The sequence below is a fragment of the Protomyctophum bolini genome (assembly GCF_963924005.1).
Source record: "Protomyctophum bolini genome assembly, chromosome: 11".
Classification (NCBI taxonomy): Eukaryota; Metazoa; Chordata; class Actinopteri; order Myctophiformes; family Myctophidae; genus Protomyctophum; species Protomyctophum bolini.
The window spans coordinates 23,381,467-23,400,354 of NC_137872.1; the positions used below are offsets into that span (position 1 = coordinate 23,381,467).

At 44.2% G+C, this 18,888-nt stretch overlaps 1 protein-coding gene across 6 annotated transcripts in view; it reads right to left on the reverse strand.

Moving 5' to 3' along the window:
* Nucleotides 1-1,052: 1,052 nt before the first annotated feature.
* brd4 (bromodomain containing 4) overlaps nt 1,053-18,888 on the reverse strand; it is a 36,424-nt gene continuing 18,588 nt past the window's right edge. For 2 of the 6 annotated variants that reach the window (XM_080776998.1, XM_080776994.1), the window contains exons 2-19: nt 12,508-12,883; nt 11,743-11,880; nt 11,509-11,650; nt 10,667-11,013; nt 10,141-10,530; nt 9,363-9,491; nt 8,928-9,176; nt 8,271-8,500; nt 7,767-8,098; nt 7,550-7,651; nt 7,071-7,466; nt 6,013-6,819; nt 5,613-5,719; nt 5,176-5,326; nt 4,953-5,083; nt 4,483-4,688; nt 4,147-4,390; nt 1,053-3,921 (exon numbers count right to left, since the gene is read on the reverse strand). In XM_080776998.1, the coding sequence (XP_080633124.1) occupies nt 3,853-3,921; nt 4,147-4,390; nt 4,483-4,688; nt 4,953-5,083; nt 5,176-5,326; nt 5,613-5,719; nt 6,013-6,819; nt 7,071-7,466; nt 7,550-7,651; nt 7,767-8,098; nt 8,271-8,500; nt 8,928-9,176; nt 9,363-9,491; nt 10,141-10,530; nt 10,667-11,013; nt 11,509-11,650; nt 11,743-11,880; nt 12,508-12,735 (4,398 nt within the window). In that variant the 5' untranslated portion in view covers nt 12,736-12,883 and the 3' untranslated portion in view covers nt 1,053-3,852. The remainder of the gene's footprint in view (nt 3,922-4,146; nt 4,391-4,482; nt 4,689-4,952; nt 5,084-5,175; nt 5,327-5,612; nt 5,720-6,012; nt 6,820-7,070; nt 7,467-7,549; nt 7,652-7,766; nt 8,099-8,270; nt 8,501-8,927; nt 9,177-9,362; nt 9,492-10,140; nt 10,531-10,666; nt 11,014-11,508; nt 11,651-11,742; nt 11,881-12,507; nt 12,884-18,888) is intronic. The other 4 variants (XM_080776999.1, XM_080776997.1, XM_080776995.1 and 1 more) reach the window with 4 other exon arrangements.

The following is an 18,888-nucleotide window of genomic DNA, read 5'->3' on the forward strand; positions in this document are numbered from 1 at the left end:
CCGCCCTTGCGTCCAAATCGGTCGAGAAATTACAGAGTTACTGTGGGAGTCCCTGGAACATCCAGACCCCAGGAACGCGCCCAGGGCTGCACGAGATTCCGGCGAGGCGCCCCCATCCGAAATGGTTGAGAAATGACAGAGTTACCGTGTGGGGGTCCCGACTCCCCAGGGGGTCCCTCTACTGTACTGTACTGTAAAACCCCAAATCATCACAGTTAGGATGCGCAACAGTGACACTGAAAAGTGAAAACCAACCAAACGCAATTTTGTGCTCGGACAGACAGACTGACCTAGCCAGGGACCCAGGGACACACATAGCTGTCTAGTGTGGTTGTGCCACAAAATTAACATAATCTGAAATATAATATATTACTCTTGATTCAAAGAAATAAGTAATAGATTACTTTTTTAAGGACTAATAAGAAGTAACTAAATATTGCCCAACACTGCTAATAGGTATTGTCTTGTATGTAACAGTATGTTAGCACAGCAGGCTACTGCATACTGAGCTGCACTGAATCTAATCCTGATGATCACAGGGGCCATTCATCTTCAATGGGGAACATTCTGGAGACATGGATCAATGTGGGTTCACAGAATCTCATTTGGTCTACATGTCAAAAATCACTATTGGGAGGAAACATTCACACTAAATCTTGTGCATCATGATTGAATACTTTAACAGTTTGCAGAAAAAAAGCACAGGAAACTACAGTTCAATACAAGGTCTGCCTATGCCTTGTCCTTCATATTCAATTAATAGGGGGGAAAAAGGGGGGCATGTTGTTTTGATTCAAAGATGCAGGTATCGTGGATCAAAAAGTCAGGTCTCCCACGACATCTGATATTCTAGTCACTCTAGTGGAAACAACTATATACTGTATAGGCAGGACAATATGAAATTTGAATTTTTATAACCCCATTTCTGAACATTCCCATACAGCTCAATTCCTTTGACCTTCCCTGGCTTAAAAACCTGACTGGCAGTAGTTGATGGATCATCAATCCTCTTTGGATCTTTTGGATACATGAATAAAAAAAGACCAACAATATTTATTTCATTTTTTTATTTTCTATAAAAGAGATGAGTTTATTCAATGATCATAACAGATTGAAGACCTCGATAGACCACTCACATACCAAACAATAATCGAGGAAAATGTCTGAACACAACCCCCCTCCCCCCAAAAAGGTGTAACACAAAATAAAATACCTGAATAAAGCAAACTCTGGGCTGAGCTGCAGGTCAGCACATTCTCTGTAGAACCCATGGCACATTATGTCCAACACTTATTGTGAAAAAGAAAACGGCATAACCCATTTAGCCTAAATTATGCTTCGTCATACGACGGTGACGCACGTACAGCGGAGCATAAATTAGGCATTATGAAAAGTGTTGCTTGACAAAAATAGTATTTTCAGTTGAAAATACATGACTTTTGTCAAGCGAAGTCACGTTGCTGTAACGTGTTGATGCTTTTTCGGTTGAAAATCGTATTTTTGTTGCACAGCACTTTTTTTTGCCGAAGCATAAATCAGGCTTTAAAGGAATGAAGTTTTTCTCTTTAACCCCTTATTTTCTTTTTTTAAACCATTCTAATAATAAAAATTATATATATTCATATATGGTGGACTTCATAGAAATAAAAGGTGACTTAAGCAGAGAAACAAGTTCTCCTGAAGCATCGTTTAATCTCCTCACCAACAGAATGCTTATCTACAATGGGGAACATGTCTCCCTGCACCACAAACAAAAAACACATACAGTCGCACAGCCATCCAAATATACACATTCACACACCTAGACATACACTCAAATGCTAATGTGGCAATGCGGAAATGGATCTATCTAAAATTGCATGATTGAACAAAATGAAAAAGTAGTTGTCAAGTGTGTACACTCGTCATAGAAGTCCAGCTAAAACTAAATTTAAAACCTGATTATTGATAATGGGTAAAATATAAAATGTTGACTTTCCTTTGTACACAAAGTTCCAAAATCTCCCTCCCCACCAAATATTACACCACCCAGTCCGTACTCACCCCTTCCTACCCTAAGTGTAATAAGCCACCTAGATTCGCAACACAATACAGGCACTGGAGAAAACACCATAACAGACAAGTCAAGAGGATGAGATTAAGTTAGATTTCAATAATCCCCAATCCTAACAATGTCTCAGATAACAGAATCAGAACTCACATCCACTATTATCGAAAGAACAATGATATAAATCAAGACTTTTTGTTTGTTTTTTTCAATGTTTTCTTTTTCATAACTTCTGGTTATTATACTTGCACTGTCAACAGCGTGCCCTCAATAAATTAGGAAAATGTGTTGTAAAGACTAATCGAGTGCTCATTGCCGCATTCCAATCCCTGCAACAAGTACGGAAAACTCTACAGGAAGTGTCTCTGTTATCAGGGTAATTAAGTTGTTCAGTGTTTTATCTCCTTGATTGTTCTCCCCTCTTTGCATATTGCTATTAAACCAAAACAGTTAACCACTTAAACCCTGTCTACTTAACCCTTCAGGGCTCTATACCAGATCTTCTAGTATTTCCCATTACACCAAATCTCTCCCTCCAAAAACACTAGATAATTCTATTTTCGCCTGTTTGCCCCCAAATTGGGATGCTAGGGTTCAAGTGGTTAAATCAGATCAGAATAAAATCCTGGCCAATTAGGGGAACAAAGGACAAGGAGCATGTCACCTTTTTCATTAAATAAACAGGTTCAGTAGTGTGAAATGTGTGCTGGTTGCAAAGAGGCCAATGAAAGAAGTGTTCCCACCGCCAGGTGTAATACACATAATGGTGTTACTGTCATTATGAAACCATAATCTAACTAAAGCTCAGAAACAGCTGGACTTCCCCCCCTCACTCTCTACCAGCAAGATCCTGCTCTATCTTCACACAAACAGACATGGTAATACAAAAAACTTCAAATTATTCTGTTTTTGATAAATACTTGCTGGAATAACAATAATGCATATATTAGGGGAGTTTTTGCTAGCTACCTACATGTTTTGGGACCAGGACTTTTAGCATAAAAGGATAATGGATTGTTTGGCATAGACATTGGTGGCGGAGTGTATTGGTGAGAAGATAAAAACAAAACAACAAAGATCCAAAATAAACAGTTATAGTACTATAAGAAAATACTTCTTTCAGTAGATCCTACATGATGAAAAAGATCTGCACTGCTCCCACTCCTGGTTTTAACTGTTGTTATTGGTTTGTTCATGTGTCCAGGCCACAGAACATACCATCTGTATAGGAAATAGTGTGTAAGGCAAACTGTACCTTCTCTGCTGAGAAATATGTTTTACAGTATGTAAGTTTTTTTTTTTCCTCCTTCTTATCCCTCTCCTGGAACCCACCCTTGCATGTGTTCAACATACAACAAAACTAAACAGAACATAAAAAGACCAGTCTTCTTCACCACCTCAGACATCTGGCAGTTTCACAACACCTCGGCAGTCTGTCAGTACTTTTTCAGAGCATTTCATAGCTGTTGGGACGTCTTTTCCTTTTACAATTATTGTTCGCCTTTGCTCCCGCACACGCCATTTAAGAGACATGTGACAACAGTAATTGTGTCAACAGGAGTCCTTTTTCTCTCGTTACAGTCAGTACAATGCTGTATTCCCTGTTCACCATGTCCTTTCGGTCCCCAGGGCTGGTAGCTGATGGCCGCACGTCACTGTGGGCCAGTCCAGCTATTTAATTCAGTCTCTGAGGGCCATGACATGTCTACACAGACTCCTTGTCCCTCTGTAGTACATGATCACTATTTCATTTCAGAGGAAGATCCTTTTCTTTTTTGCAGTTAACGTTTCTGTTGAGCTCCACCTTAAAAGAGATTCTCTTCAAAGATAGCCATTAAGTCACTTTGGAAGTTCATGTCAATGGTTGCCGTCATCTGGGAAGGAAAAAAAGAGCAATGGGTTAAATGGGTCGATGACGCGAGAGGCCGAAAACAACAAGAAAGACTTTGTCCCATGAAAATTAAATATTTCTGTCAAATTCCTGTATAATACAGTTCAACACCAGCTCACGACCTTTGTTTCCCAATTCTATATAGAATCTAAAGAGACGAAAACGTAAAAATAAACACAGACACTTTAAAAATAAGGCAAAATCTCACCGCTTCTCTCCTCCTCCTTTCTTGTTCTCTGCGGCGTGCTAGCTCCCTCTGTTGGTCCAGTGCACTCTGTGCTGAGGCCTGAGGTGGCGTGGGGGGCTGGGGTGGCTGCTGGACAGCAGCAGGTGGGGGCTCCTGCTGCTGCTGCGAAGGGGCCTGAATGTGCTGCTGCTGTTCCAGCCGCCTACTGCGAGGTTCCTCGTGCAGCCTTCTGGTGGGCTCCATTACCTCCTCCTCGTCCCGACCCCTGGGAAGACAGAGCGCTGAATTAATACCCAGGTCAAGTCAAAATGCTTAAAGCCTTAAGCTTATAGCGTCTCCTCTCTCGGCCTGTCTTACCGTAGTTTTTCTTGCTCTCGGCGGAGCCTGTCTTTCTCTGCCTGCTCTGCCTGTGCTTTCAGCGCCTTTTCCCGCTCCTCCTTCTCCCTGGCAGCACGGCGGAACTGCTCAAAGCTATCACTCGAGGACTTCACCGCAGATGAAGGGGCCGACGTAGACTTCTGTGCCAGGCTAGCCCATGAGCCCATGTTCTTCAGCTTCACATCCTGTAAAAGACAAGACGGTAACAAGAGGAAGAGAGATAATCATTATTGATCAGGTATCATGTGTTGAATTAATAACAAAAGTGACTGCTTTGAATAGGCAAAAAGCAGTTGATGGCAATTGTGGAGCAAGACAGACATCTACAGTATATAACCATGATATGGTTATATTTTATATGGATATTTATGGGAATTATTATTTTGCCATGCCAGCATGTTTTAACTTTCAAATCAAGCCAACGTAATGCACTAATGACAAACACCCACCTGTACCTTTTTTGGGGCAACAGGCATCTTGGGCTCTTGCTTAAACTTCTCCTTGTCTTGCAGTAAAGGGGATGGCCCAGTGGACTCTGAGGAACGGATGACAGGGCGGGAGGTGTCCATGGACTTCACATCTGCACAACACAAGCAGACAGTCTCAGCATCGAGCGTACACTCTTGATCACAGACAGGTAAAAAAGGAACAGGAAGTAGACTTGTTACTCACTCTGTTGGCCGTGGCCAGGTAGAGAGGACTTGTTGTCAGGATGTTTGTGATGGTCTGGTCTCATAGCAGGGTTGAAGGGTTCTCCTCTCATCACCGGTGTGGGGAGCGGTTTCTCCTCCTTCACCACAGCGTGACTTGGAGGAGGCCTCTGCTGCACGGAAAGCAAATGGTGACATAAATATTAGTTGTATGACAAAATTAGGATTGTGGTTAAATCTCACAGCTCTGATCCTGAATAGGATATACACATACAGTCACATTGAGGTTTCTAAGCAGCCATGGCTCAAGCACACATACAAGTATTTGAATTATCATTTTCCTGATGTAGGCTCTGCTCTATTGGAGACAAGGCTCAGGATGCAGCTCACAAGAACGGCAGCACTTTTGTAAATCCCCAAGTGATCAACTGTATAGCTATGTCAAGGAATGTTACTCACCTTTTTAGGTTGCATGATCTGAGGTGGAGACTGGTGAGTGACAGGTGGGTACTGTGGTAGTTGTGGGGAGTGCATCATGAGAGGGGAAGGGTTCTCCCTCGCATGACCTGGAAGACAGGAAGAAAATCCTTAACACTACAGCCTGCTTCATCCACAGCAGTGTGTGCTACAAATAATCTCACGTGCGCGCACGCGCGCGCACACACACACACACACACACACACACACACACACACACACACACACACACACACACACACACACACACACACACACACACACACACACACACACACACACACACACACACACACACACACACACACACACACACACACACACACACACACACACACACACACACACACACACACACACACACACCTTTTATTTAACTTACCAGTGTTATACGGGTCAGGTTTGATCTGGCGAGGAGAGGGTTGCTGCTGGATAATCTGCTGTGCTTTGGTGGTGGGCAGGGCTACCTTGTGTTGTGTGATCTGGGACTGACCAGTCTGACCAGGGCCTTGCTGGTAACCCATCTGCTGTGTGTGTTGCATATGGCGGGCTGGGTTCGAGTGCATCTGTTGGGGCTGGGCTTGATGTGACGGGGCTGGCGGAGCCTGAGGCTGGGCAGAGAGTTGGGGAGGAGGCAGGGAGGTCTGAGCGGACAACTGAGACTGCACTTGGACAGACTGCAAGAGAGGAGCCTGGCTTGGTTGCGGCTGCTGCTGTTGCAGCTGTTGTGGGTGTTGATGTTGTTGCTGTTGGTGCTGCTGCTGCTGACGTGCCTGGGCCTGGAGAGTCTGCATGAGTTGCTGGGACTGCTGGGTCTGCTGGGTCTGGCGGCCTTGGAGCTGCTGCAGGTAGAGCTGTACTTGGCTTAGGGGCACTGCAGGGCCCGGTTCCTCGTCCTCCTCCAGCAGTATCTGGGGTGGCTGGGAGGAGAGCAAGCCTTGGGGGGTGAGTGTTGGAGGGGACAGAGGCCGCTGGTGCACAGGCTGAGGAGGGTGGAGCATGTGAGAGGGAAGCTGATGTTGTGGAGGGCCTGATGACTGGGGGGGCTGCAGCTGCTGTTGGATGGGTGTCGGCTGCTGCTGCTGAGGTGGTGGCGGTGCTGCTGGCTGGTGCTGGGGGGGCTTGGGAGGTAGCGCTGCTGCCTTGTGACTGGGCCGAGAAGGCTGCTGGGGCAGGGCGATGTGCAAGGCTAAAATGTGGTCAAGAAAGATAGGAAAAGAAAAAAGTTGATTTAAAAACTAGAAAGACTGCCCGCAATAGTGTGCATACTTCCCTCAAACACTATGCTTTTCAACCCAGGAATTATTCGAGCAACTTACTCATTCACACCACGTTTTATTATATGCAACCATCCATTCTCTAGTTATTATGGTTATGGTTGAAATAAGGCAAAAACATAACCCCTGTCCAAATGATTACCACAAATATGTGGATCCATACCTGGAGATGGGAGGACAGGGTTGAGGAAGGGGTGAGTCTCCGGAGACACTGGCACAGCGGCAGGGTGAGCGTTGAGTGGGTGAGGGGGAGCGGGTGAGGAAGAGTTACCAGCATGGTGGGACAGATGCATGAGGGGCGGGCCAAAGTGCGTCGCCAGGGAGTCAAAGCTGTTCTCTAGCATCTGGGAAGACTCCAGAGGCGCTACAGGGGGGGCGATGAAGCCTGTGGGGGGAGGAGGCTGATGCTGCTTCAGCTGGATGCCAGGATGGATACCTTGTGCCTGGGAGCGAGGTCCAGCCAGGGCTGTAGTAGAACCACCCTGAACATGAGTTGGATGAGTTTTCCTCCCTTCCTTCACAGACTGGCCTTTCTTCTTCTGTTGTTTTGGGGCCACTCCTGAAAAGACGCCTGATTTAGTTTCACTTTCATACAGGATCATAAATGCAGAGGTTTCAAGTGGTCAAAGAACCAATCCTTACCCGTCGTCTCCTCACGCTCACTGTCTGAGCTGGAGCCACTGCTTTCTGAGGAGGACCCAGCCTTTTTGGAGGAAGTCGTGGTTTCCATGGGCTTGTCAACAACTGCAGACAGGAAAAGAGCATGATCATATATCATGTTCAGGCTAAAATAATACCATAAAAGAACAAAATGAACAGCTAGGAGAGTGACCAGTTCTGATTCTCTACAGTTACTCACCAGGAGCCTTCTTCTTCTTGCGGAGGCATGACGACACATATCTCTCCAGCTCACGCAGAGTTGAAGGCTTTAGTGTCTCAAAGTCGATCTCGATCTCATCAGGGTTGGTGTTCTTGAGCGAAGGCTCCCGGGATTGGATGATGTGCACAACTCGTCCCAGCTTGTTTCCGGGAAGCTTGTTAATGTCTAGGCTTAGCTGCCTCTTCTCCTCGTACGACATAGGCTTGCACTTTTCCCCCGAGGCCGACGACCCAGCCGCCCCAAGGTCATCCTCCAGACTGGGAGCAGACTGCATGCTCACCGGGTGGTTGTTTTTCACCACGTCCTTTTTGCTAAGGGGTCACAAAATACAAACATAGCTTTAAGAGATTGGGGAGAAAATACAACATTGTTTTTGTAATTACAAGCCAACTGAATAGGCGCCATCCATCACAGTACCTCAGGGAATTGTACAAAATTCTTACTTCTGCGTTGAGGTGTTGGGTGTAATATTAATTGACTAACCTAGACTTCTTCTTGGGAACAACTTCCTTGTTGGTATTGTTATGGTTCTTTGACTTCTTAGGGAGCTGGGACACCGATGTGGGATCCAGGTTCTCATCTACCGGGCCAGGCATTCCTCCTTTCTTCTTATGCTTGTCTTTCTTCTTCTCTTTCTTCTCCTTCTCTTTTCTCTTTGGTTTGCTGGTTTGCGGCGTGGACAGTGCAGCGAGCTGCTCATGTACAGCCTTGAGCTGTTTTCGAGAGAAGGCCAGAAAAGGAATAAAAAACTGGACAACTGGCTAAAGCAGTGGTTCCCAAACTTTTTAGCTTTGAGAGTCGAGACCCAAAAGAGAAATTAAGACTTTTGCCCGGGACCCAAACTAGTGAAAATAGCAGATCTACAAGCTCACACAACGCGTCACTTCGTGAGGTGTTGTGAGTATATACGTAGATCTGCTATTTTCAATACTTCTTAAACATTCTCTTATATTTATGGAAATTATTAGTTTTTCTGATATTATATATTAAATATGTATGTTGGAATTGTTTTAATTTTTTTTAATATTTTAAAATAAGAGATATATATATAAAAGGGGGATATTACTGTCGACCCACACATATCAGTGCCCAACCCAATGTTTGATAAACGCCCAAAGAACATCAATGAACTTGTATGACCTCACTGACCTGCTCCTGGAGCTCTGCCAGTCTCTGGGCACGCTCCTCCTCGGAGTCGTCTGTGGAAGACTCCGACTCGGAGGACGAGTCACTGGAGCTGTCGGAGGAGGCCACGACGGGCGCCACGCGGCACAGCGGCGGCTGGGGTTTGACGGGGGCGGGGTGGTGCAGGGGGGGAGGCGGAGTGGAGAGCAGCGGCTTGGTCTCGGGCTCGTCTGGCATCTTAGCAAAGCGCATCTCAAAAACATCCTGGAAAACGAGGAGAGACGAACGATCTGAGCAAGCGTGTATATACAGTAGAGGTTGAAATGTACGATTATAAACATACAAAGCACAATGAGCTACGAGTTTAATTAGATGGTGAAAACACTGCCATAGCAATCGTTTTGCCAGAGCAATCCTACTGAGATTATATCCATGTTAAAACACCTTTACCTGTAGTTTGCGGGCCATAGCTACCACCTCATGGTCTGGTGGATTATACTTGTAGCAGTTGGAAAACATTAACCGTACATCAGCAGCAAACTCCTGGGCTTCCCTATATTGCCTGTTCTCCAGCTTGACCTATAAACACATCAAGAATCTGGTAAGAATCTGGTATTGTTTATCTGGATGTCCCAATCACGTATTTTTGCTGCCGTTCCGATTCCGATCATTAGATTTTGAGTATACCGATTTTCCCTGATCCAATATTTTTTATAGAACTCTTATTCCATATCACAATAGTACAATATCCAAAACTACAGACAATATCCAGTCTAATATCATGGTATGGATATAATATTGATAATAGGGATGTCCCGATCACGTTTCTTTGCTCCCGATCCGATCATTTGAAAATGACGTGATCGGCCCGATTTCCGATCGGATCTGGACAACCCTAATATAAGTAAGTAATTAAAAAGGTGCAGGCGGAGAGACTTATTGATGGGATCAGAAGAGAATCTGCTAGACCCCTGGGAGATAGATTGCTAATGTGGAGCTCACCACTTCTCATCAACTCCCAGTCCTTACTGCAGGACTTACTGCAATCAAGCCGTGCTACTCATACACTGCGTAGGGAGTCTGGATCGAATGCATGACCTACCGACTGAGCTACCGATTGTTTATGGTAAGCATGTTTTTCAGGGAGCAACACGTAAATCCATTACTAATGGAAGTAGCAACGAGTAACGTGTTGTAAGTAACAAGGCCAACACTACTTTCAACACACCTTGATGGTGCTGAGGTCCATGGGGTGTTTGATGATGTCATGGTAATCGTGCAGTCCGAGGGCGGCCACATCCACAGGTTTATAGAATGGCCAGGCGTAAGCAGCGTGCTTCTTAGAGAGCATGTCTTTAACCAGGCTAGCACAGTAACCCAGCTGATCCTGCGGCTTGGGGCTATGGCCTGCACTTGGTCCTCCCAGTCCTCCTCCCAGTCCCATGCCCATATGATGCTGGGAGTCTGGGGCCTCCTTCTTTATCAGTTTGCTAGGCCGCGCGCTCTCTCGCCTGGGCAGCGTCTTCCCAGACTTGGACTCTACGGGAGAGGACTCGCTTAATTGGTCATTCGCTGTGGGTGTGGTAGTGTCCGCTTTCCTTTTCTGGCTCTTTCTCTGCTGGAGATGGGTGAACGGAAAGAAAGCAAGACAGATGGGACAGAACACGAAAAGACAATGATTAGATCAGATGCCAAAAACAGAACACCCATTGTGCAGAATGCTGAACAATAAGCTCAATGTCAATTGCACTCACTTTGGTCATGGTTACTTGGCCCTGCAGCATGGGGGCGGTGCTCTGCATGGATGCGGGTGGGTGGCTGATCAGGGTGGGTGGAGGCACAGAGGTCATCATCGGGACTTGAGGGGAGCAGTCCGATGGGCCCAGGGAGTATGGCGGTCCAAGCTGTGGTGCATGGCTTGGTAATATAGGGGGCACGCGAGGGGGAAGGCTCTGCATGATGGGCTGGGGAGGTAGAGAAGGCGGGCCCTGCACTGGTCCTCTGGTCTGCGTCGGTGCTGCCGGGGGGTTGGACAAGCCACGGGTGTGTGGCGTCGTGGACGGAGAATCATCAACAATGGGTCCAGGTTTCAAGTTCAGTCCTTGATGGAAGACACAATAAGATGAAAAACACTGTCTGGCAGAAGACAGTAAATTTGTATAAATGTGATAACCGATCAAGAACTGAGGCCGATTATAAAAATGTCCAGGTTTTCTGAAAAACCTATGTTTCTATGTCAGTGGTTTTCACACATTTTCATGTCAAGGAGCCCCAAAATTATATATATTTGGCCGCCAACCCCCATCTCAAAATATGTTGTTACAGGGACCCCCAGAAGCAAATATTTGGTTTAAAAACATTTGCAGTGAACGAATATATATTAAAAGATTTGCACACATTTTCACAATCTTTCAAAAATAACAGATCCAAAAGCTCATAGCATGGCACTCTGTGCCGTACTATGAGCTTGTACATCTGCTATTTTTCAGCAGCTCAAGTTTAAAATAATGGTTAGTGGTTATAACACTATATACACAGATGCGTGCACAGGTCTAAATGGGTTTTATTGCCAAACAAATTGCTGAAGTCTGAATACCTCCGTCCCTCGCCTGTCGGCCCCGACCTCGTCCCTTGCCTGTCATGACAACAATTTCAGTCTCTTGCTGAGGCATTTCGGAGACCTTCTGGAGGAAAAGCTTCTCCAGTGCCTCAGCCATTAAGACTATGTCATCTCCGGGCTGTAGGGGGAGACAGAGCGCATGAATCAGCATCCATCAGCGTTCTATAACATGATATCCATGTGGATTGGTATTACAGCTTCAGTACATACCTTGTTGTAGATGTAGCAGTTGGTAAACATGGTGTTGAAGTCTTGGATACATTCTTGGGCATTAAAGTAGTAGCTGTTCTCAAGCCTTTTCTTGATTGTTCCCATGTCCATAGGAGTTTTGATTATTGAGTAATAGTCCTAAAAGAAATTAAGGCAAGGTTAATGTACAATGTCATACACAAGGGCAAATCTATAGCATACAGAAGCATTCAAAGACATTAAAGTCTAAATTACAGAAATGAAGAAACGAGTGTGACTTGAAATATGTATGCTTAGCAAAAGGTAGCAGAGAACATTTTACAATGTTTTGTTTTAATATTAGGAAACGTTATTGAGACTTCTCAATGCAAGACAAGACAGATGTAGGCTATTTGGGCTCTAAACTCTAACTAACTCTTACTCTTACTTAATCTTTACAAACAACTTGAGTAAGAAGAGAACGCTTCATCACAAGCTCTAAATAAAGACATAGGAAGTACAAAAACTAAAAGTTGGTTGTACCGTAAGGTGTGGTATTTAATTTTAATGTCGCAATTTGTAAAGTAATGATGCAGCTATAATGCATTCTTCAATTTAAATAAATTAACTTGACTTTGCAACATTTTCAACTACCTCATTATGTGCAATGAAGGGATAAATAATACAGCAAGACACATTGACTGTAATTAAATCTGTTGACTATGTGCACCTCATACTTGATGCATCTCTGACATTCCCGAGTTGTGTGGTACTGTGAACAAAGAGACGGATAGAGAAAGCACTCACCGGAAGGTTAAGCTTGGCCGCATCAACTGGAGACTGAAAGGGCCAGGAGAAATGGTGCTTCCACAGATTCTTCAGCACCACCTTCAGCAGGAACTGCAGCTGATTGGTCTGACGCTTGGGCCTACTGGGGTTGATGTACTCTGGAATCACGATGTTAGGAGGCTGGGCAGGGGGCTGCCCCTGGCTGCTGCTGCCCGACATCTGTGCTGCGTCCAGGCCGTCCCCCATGCTAGCACGGCTGGGCGTAGGCAAGGGTCCCGGGGCAGGAACTGGAGCAGGGGTAGCGGTGCTGGCAGGACACCAGTTCAGTCTTGGCCCTGGCACAGACTCCACTGACAGAGTACTGCTGATCCCATTGCACTCTTCACTGGACTCTCTGTGAAGGAAGGGAGTATACACTCATTAGCAACACAATGTACAATCTCCTGTGAGGGCCCCTACACACTGCAAGATATTTGTTCCGATAATGCAGTTTTGGCACTTGCCGACAAAACCCCCAATCTGACTCAAGACCGGGCTTTGATAGCCATGGTTTTGCTCACTGTGTGTGAAAGGCTCTGTGAGAAGATCTAGCGTCCTGTGTCGGTATCACGCATGTATCACGGGAGCCTGCACGTACGTGAGACGTCAAAATGAATTGGAATAAAAACAAACGTAGCCTATAGTATGTATCGGGTCTGGATCGCATCTAGGTGAACTCTTGCAGTGAGTGATGCCTTGTCTGCGATCAATCGTTTAGTGTGAAAACCTTAAAGATTTTATGACAGCGTATATGTCATAAACAGAGACATGTGTATATGTGAAATAATTAGCGATCTGATCGGGCACTACATAACCCACACAGTTACAATAATGCAAGACAACAATTAAATAAATCAACGTGTCCGATCATTATAAAATACTACTCAAAGGGGACTGGTTATCCGAGTCCAGGACCCACCGCAGTGGTGTCCGGTAAGAACTTAACAGAGATGTCAACCGTGATGGTTAAGATCATGGATCTGAAGACCATGTATAATGCAGTGAAACACAGCCAAATATCCTGACTCATACCAAAGGCGCTTGAGTCTCTCCTGGTGAGAGCTGGTCAAGGCACTTACTTGAGATACTGTACGTGAGGAGTGGAGTAAATAGTGCTTGCCCCAGCTACCCTTTATATAGTGCTCGACTGGATGCTCGTGACAACTCACTGACTGTCACGATGATGAGTCAGCTATATATCCATATATGGGGTTTTACTGTAGCATGATGTCAGCAGTAGATATCTCTGCCAGCTCTATATATGGAGCTCTAGATCAAGTCCAAATTTGGGGTTTGTGATGTCAGACTAGGATAGATTAGTTAGATATGTCAGATAGATAGGATAGGTCCATATATGGATCAACATTTTGATCTGAATAATACAACATTGTAAGCTGTTGCCATGCTGGTTATCATAGCCCTATCTGTAACCTCACACATCACCCGCATTGGGACTTTGGCGCCAGATTTGGTCACACCTATTTTCTAACAGACGTTTTGCAGTTGGAGAGGGGGGCAACCTTTTCAAGCACATTGTCATTTGGTCGTTTTCCAAGGCAAGTGCCAGACAGTGAAAACTACTTGCTTTTAGCTCAAATTATCAGTATAGGCTGCTAATTGAGTCAATAATGATAAAAAAAGAATGAGACAATAATGTAATATCTTTCTATAAATGCACCACGTCTCTGTACGTACATCTGTAATTCACGTAACTTGAAAATCATTCGCCCCCACCGACTTCAATTTCGACACACGCTCCACACCAGTGACACCACCACAGGGAGTGCAGACAGTGCCCGGTGTCCATGTCCAGTCCGTCGGATAGCCGGTTGTCCAGAACCAGCACAAAATCCTCTGCCCGCTCTGGACCTGATCAGCCCTATATCTCCACATATGAAGCTGGTCTGCTCTGATATCACAACACTTCATATTTGGGCATGCCTGACACAGAACTCCATATATAGAAGGACACAGACAGACGGCTACAGAAATCTCCATATATGGGCATAAAAGGGATACAGAAAGCTGGGTGGAACGGTTACTCTGACACGGGTACAACGGGTATTGCATAGCCGGGTTGCCATGGATCTCCAACTTCCATCGTTACAGCCTCTGTGCTCTACAGCCGGGCAGTGCGGGCACCGGTCTAGTGAATAATAAAGAGGAGTAAATTCGGACTATCTGGTCCGCATGACAAACAATAATGATGGGACTCTTGAAATAACATGATACTATTTCATAATACAAATGTGTATTTAACTTGGTTTTAAATACTTAGTTTTCAAGATTACTGGGAATCTAAGCAAGCATGACTGGACTTAAATATGAATTGCACATGTCAGTTCATCTTCAGCTTGACTGGGTTTCACATTCATGTCTATGGCTGAAAGGGGGCGTAGTTTAGGGGCGGATATTGGGGACATGTCTAGGACCAGAAAATATGGTGGTGGGGGATAGTCCCCTGCCTTCTCTGGAGATACATGGAGAAACTACACACTGCTACAGGAGTTGAACAGGACCACACAGAAACAGCACCAGCTCAAGAACCCAATCCTCCTCCCCTCATTCAAACTAAATCTAACAGCCAGCAGCTCACAGAATCATTAGCCATGTTCAAACTCAGTTTTAAAGCTGAAGATAGTATGATATATATGATATTATGATATGAAACTAGGTGACCTAAGAGCAACAATGTCATAACACCAGAAAGGGCTTAAATAACACAAAAATGTAGGGGAGGGGAAATGAGTAGCTTTGAACTCTCTTCTGTGTGTGTGAGTGTGTGTGTGTGTGTGTGTGTGTGTGTGTGTGTGTGTGTGTGTGTGTGTGTGTGTGTGTGTGTGTGTGTGTGTGTGTTTCACAGCAGTAAAATTGAGAGAAAAAACCTAGTCCTAACATGATGTATAAAGCCCCAAACACAACACGACTGGCATACATTTGCCAATGTTTAAAGTTGTAGACCTGAAGATAGGCAGGGACGGAATGGCGAACACACAGGAATAATGGGCCTCACCCATTCCAGTAGTCAGTCAGAGACACCTCAACCCATTTCACACAAACATAAATGGGTCTAACAGAAACCTATTTTTCTTTCTGTGGCAGTAGCATTGTTGTCTTGTCAGTTCTCAGTTGTTTCAACAAACTAAAATTTGACAAATTGACAAAAGTTTGTCATTGCAGTAACTACAGTAGATCACTTTCAAATGGTGTTCATTAGCAAGAAGAATATCTACTTTAATTATTGATATTACACTTGCAGTGTCCCAATTCAATTTCAAAATGATATCTTTTAGTAGGTGAAACTTACAGGTAAAACAAACGTAAAACATTTGAAATTAAATTACTAAACATTACCATGCTTATCTGGAAAAACAGCCTGTATATCCGTTGATGTGTAAGGAAAACCTCTCTTTCAGCTGTTGGTCCTTTTACCTATCCATGCTATTCCTATGTGATGTGAGCACTGAGCAACACACACAGCTTGCAAAGAGGCTACACCTAGTTGAATAGATGATGGCCTATCAGTTTGTATTGTTCTAGGCTGGTCTCAGGCAGCAGCAGTAGAGACGGAAGGCAGTCAGGGGGGAGGGGGGGCTCCAGCATAATAAAAGGTAGTACGTTTTATACTGATAGATGTCACAAAATCTGAGAAAGGAATCTTAGGAATGTTTTAATGGAGCTGGTGTGTGTGTGGGGGCAGTGAGTAGTTTCCAAAACTACTTCAATGTTGTACAAACACAGACATGCTGACAAATATGCCTATACTAAATAAGTTGTAAATTGTAATACATTTATTTAGGTATATGACCTGATGTTGAGGCTGGGGTTTAGAATAGAGAAAACAACTACATGACACATGGGGTAGTCAGAACCGCTGGTCTGTACTATATTGAAGTAATGTTGACACTTTTAAAATGTAAACAAACAACAGACATAGATTAAATGCGATTTTGGCAAACTTCATATTTACGATATGAAAACCACATGATTGTAACCTACACAATCATGTACACACTTTGGAAACTACCTTTTTGTTTACAAACAAATAGTCTGGGTGGATAAGAGAATATGCTCAGAATTCAATGTTTTGCTCAACTTACAAATGGTCACAGTAGATACTCACAAACTAACGGTTACAATTTTCACATTTGAAATAAATTCTCAGTGAGTAGTTACAAGCGTTCCATCTGATGTGATCAACACACAGAATTGTACAATTTACCTTGCAGCTGTAAATTCAGTATCTCTATCGAGGAAGGCCAAATCCACCACCAGCCACTGCGTACATATTACTGTAACTGCGCGATGCGTGCGTGGTCGAACCGTTTCTTGACGTATCTTCTAGTACTCACTTCACTGTGTTTTAAAGGTAGTTGTGTTGTAGCCAGTACAGTAGCCTACTTAAACAGGTAGGCCTACGCCCACTAGCATTGATAGGCAGCCAGCCACTAATGCTATCAATGTTAATTTGCTCTGCAACACTTAGGATTGGTTGGGTTTCACATTCAAACGACCATTTTAACAGAGGTGTGATTTAGGGGGTTGGGGGGCAAATAATCACATGGGTGATACAGTCAGGGACATGAAAAGGTGGAGGGACAAGGACATCCTTTTCAGGAGAAACTGAATGTACATGCATACATAAACAGCAAGCTGCCTCCCAGTCCCTCCCCCCCCTCTCTCATTCAAACCGGTTCAAACAGCCAGCCGGCAGCTCACAGACTCGTTAGCAATGCCCAACCTCAGTTTTAAAGCTAGAGTAAAGAATCATATATGAAACTTACAGTATGTCATGGTATATTATTGTGGTTAAATAACAGGACAATCCTATTGCATGATGATGACTAGAGCAGTGGTTCTCAACCTTTTTTCACCAAGTACAACCTCAGAAAATAATTGCCTCTCGGGTACCAGACAGACAGACAGACAGACAGACAGACAGACAGACAGACAGACAGACAGACAGACAGACAGACAGACGCACATATGTAGTATATGTAGCCCATAGAGAACCGAAGTCTGACGTCAATATCGATAGAGGGTGCAAATCCACAGGTTCATGTCCTTTTTATTTGCATTCTAATCCCCATAGAGGGATTTTAGATCGCCTCATATAATAACCGTTTGAAAAATAAACAAATTATCCAGGCCGCTTCACTCATATGGATATGAAGAATCAACTGACTGAGAGAAAACACTAATGTTACTGCTACTGAATTAGTTACATTTTCGCTAGAAACAGACTGCATCATAAGTGACTGTCACCGACAGTCACAAACAGAGACACCTCCCTGACAATAACGCAGAGACAGCTTGTTTACTTTTGAACCACAACGCTTATATGAAACGATTTTAAGACCCCATGTTATTCTCCATAGAGAAATGACTTCTGTGAACCAGGGGAATGGAGGGAACAAACGAGTGACGTCAGGACTTCGGCGCTCAATAACCTAGTAGGATCAGGGATGATCTCCGTGATGACAATGATGTGCAGCTCCAGTTGTTCCAAGCCAACATGCCGGTACAAAATGTACGTGACACGACGTGACAATGTGTAAAATAGAAATAGAAATAAAACCTTCGGGTGGCAAACTACAGGTGGCATGCACTTCGAATACTCCCTGGTGCAAGTGAAATGTCTGTGAGCAGCAGTAATGACTCCACTTTTCATGATGTATTTAGGAATTTCTGTCCTGGACGGGGTATCCGGACATAAACAAATGAATTACATATTTAAGTGTAGGCTGATGAGTCCAATAATAAATGTGTTAATAATGGCCTTAACAGGGAACACACAGCGTGACACAAGGTATTCCTTGTGCTTCTGGAAACACGGGAAGCAAAGTTTATATATATTTTTTACTGATCTCTGCTTAATGGGAGTGACATCAGTCTGGTATTCAAGCGCACCTTCAGCTATAGGACCAACGGACAAACCGTTCTTTTTCTTATTCTTAATTATTCCTTTTATCCAGATAAAATTAATTTGACTGATTACTGTATGTACCCGTCCTGTACACAAGCTGTAACAGCAGTGGGAACGGAAGGTTCCTGGCTTCTGCACTGCCCCCCTGGGTTAGTGATGGAGTATCCTAACACACGGATGGTGCCTTGCATGGTTTCCTCTGCCATCTGTGTGTGAATGGATGAATGTAAAAGCACATTGTAAAGAGCTTAAGTTAGGATAAAGGCGCACCATTTACCATTAAAGAAAGCTTGAGTGTGCTTGTTTTTGGTAGAATAGCGTGAATAGGTGTTTTTGATTAACTCAACAGATTACTTCAATAGCCCAATCATAAAAGATCAGCCAACACAGGGAAGCTGTAAGAACCTTCTCTAAAACACCCGGGACAACATTCC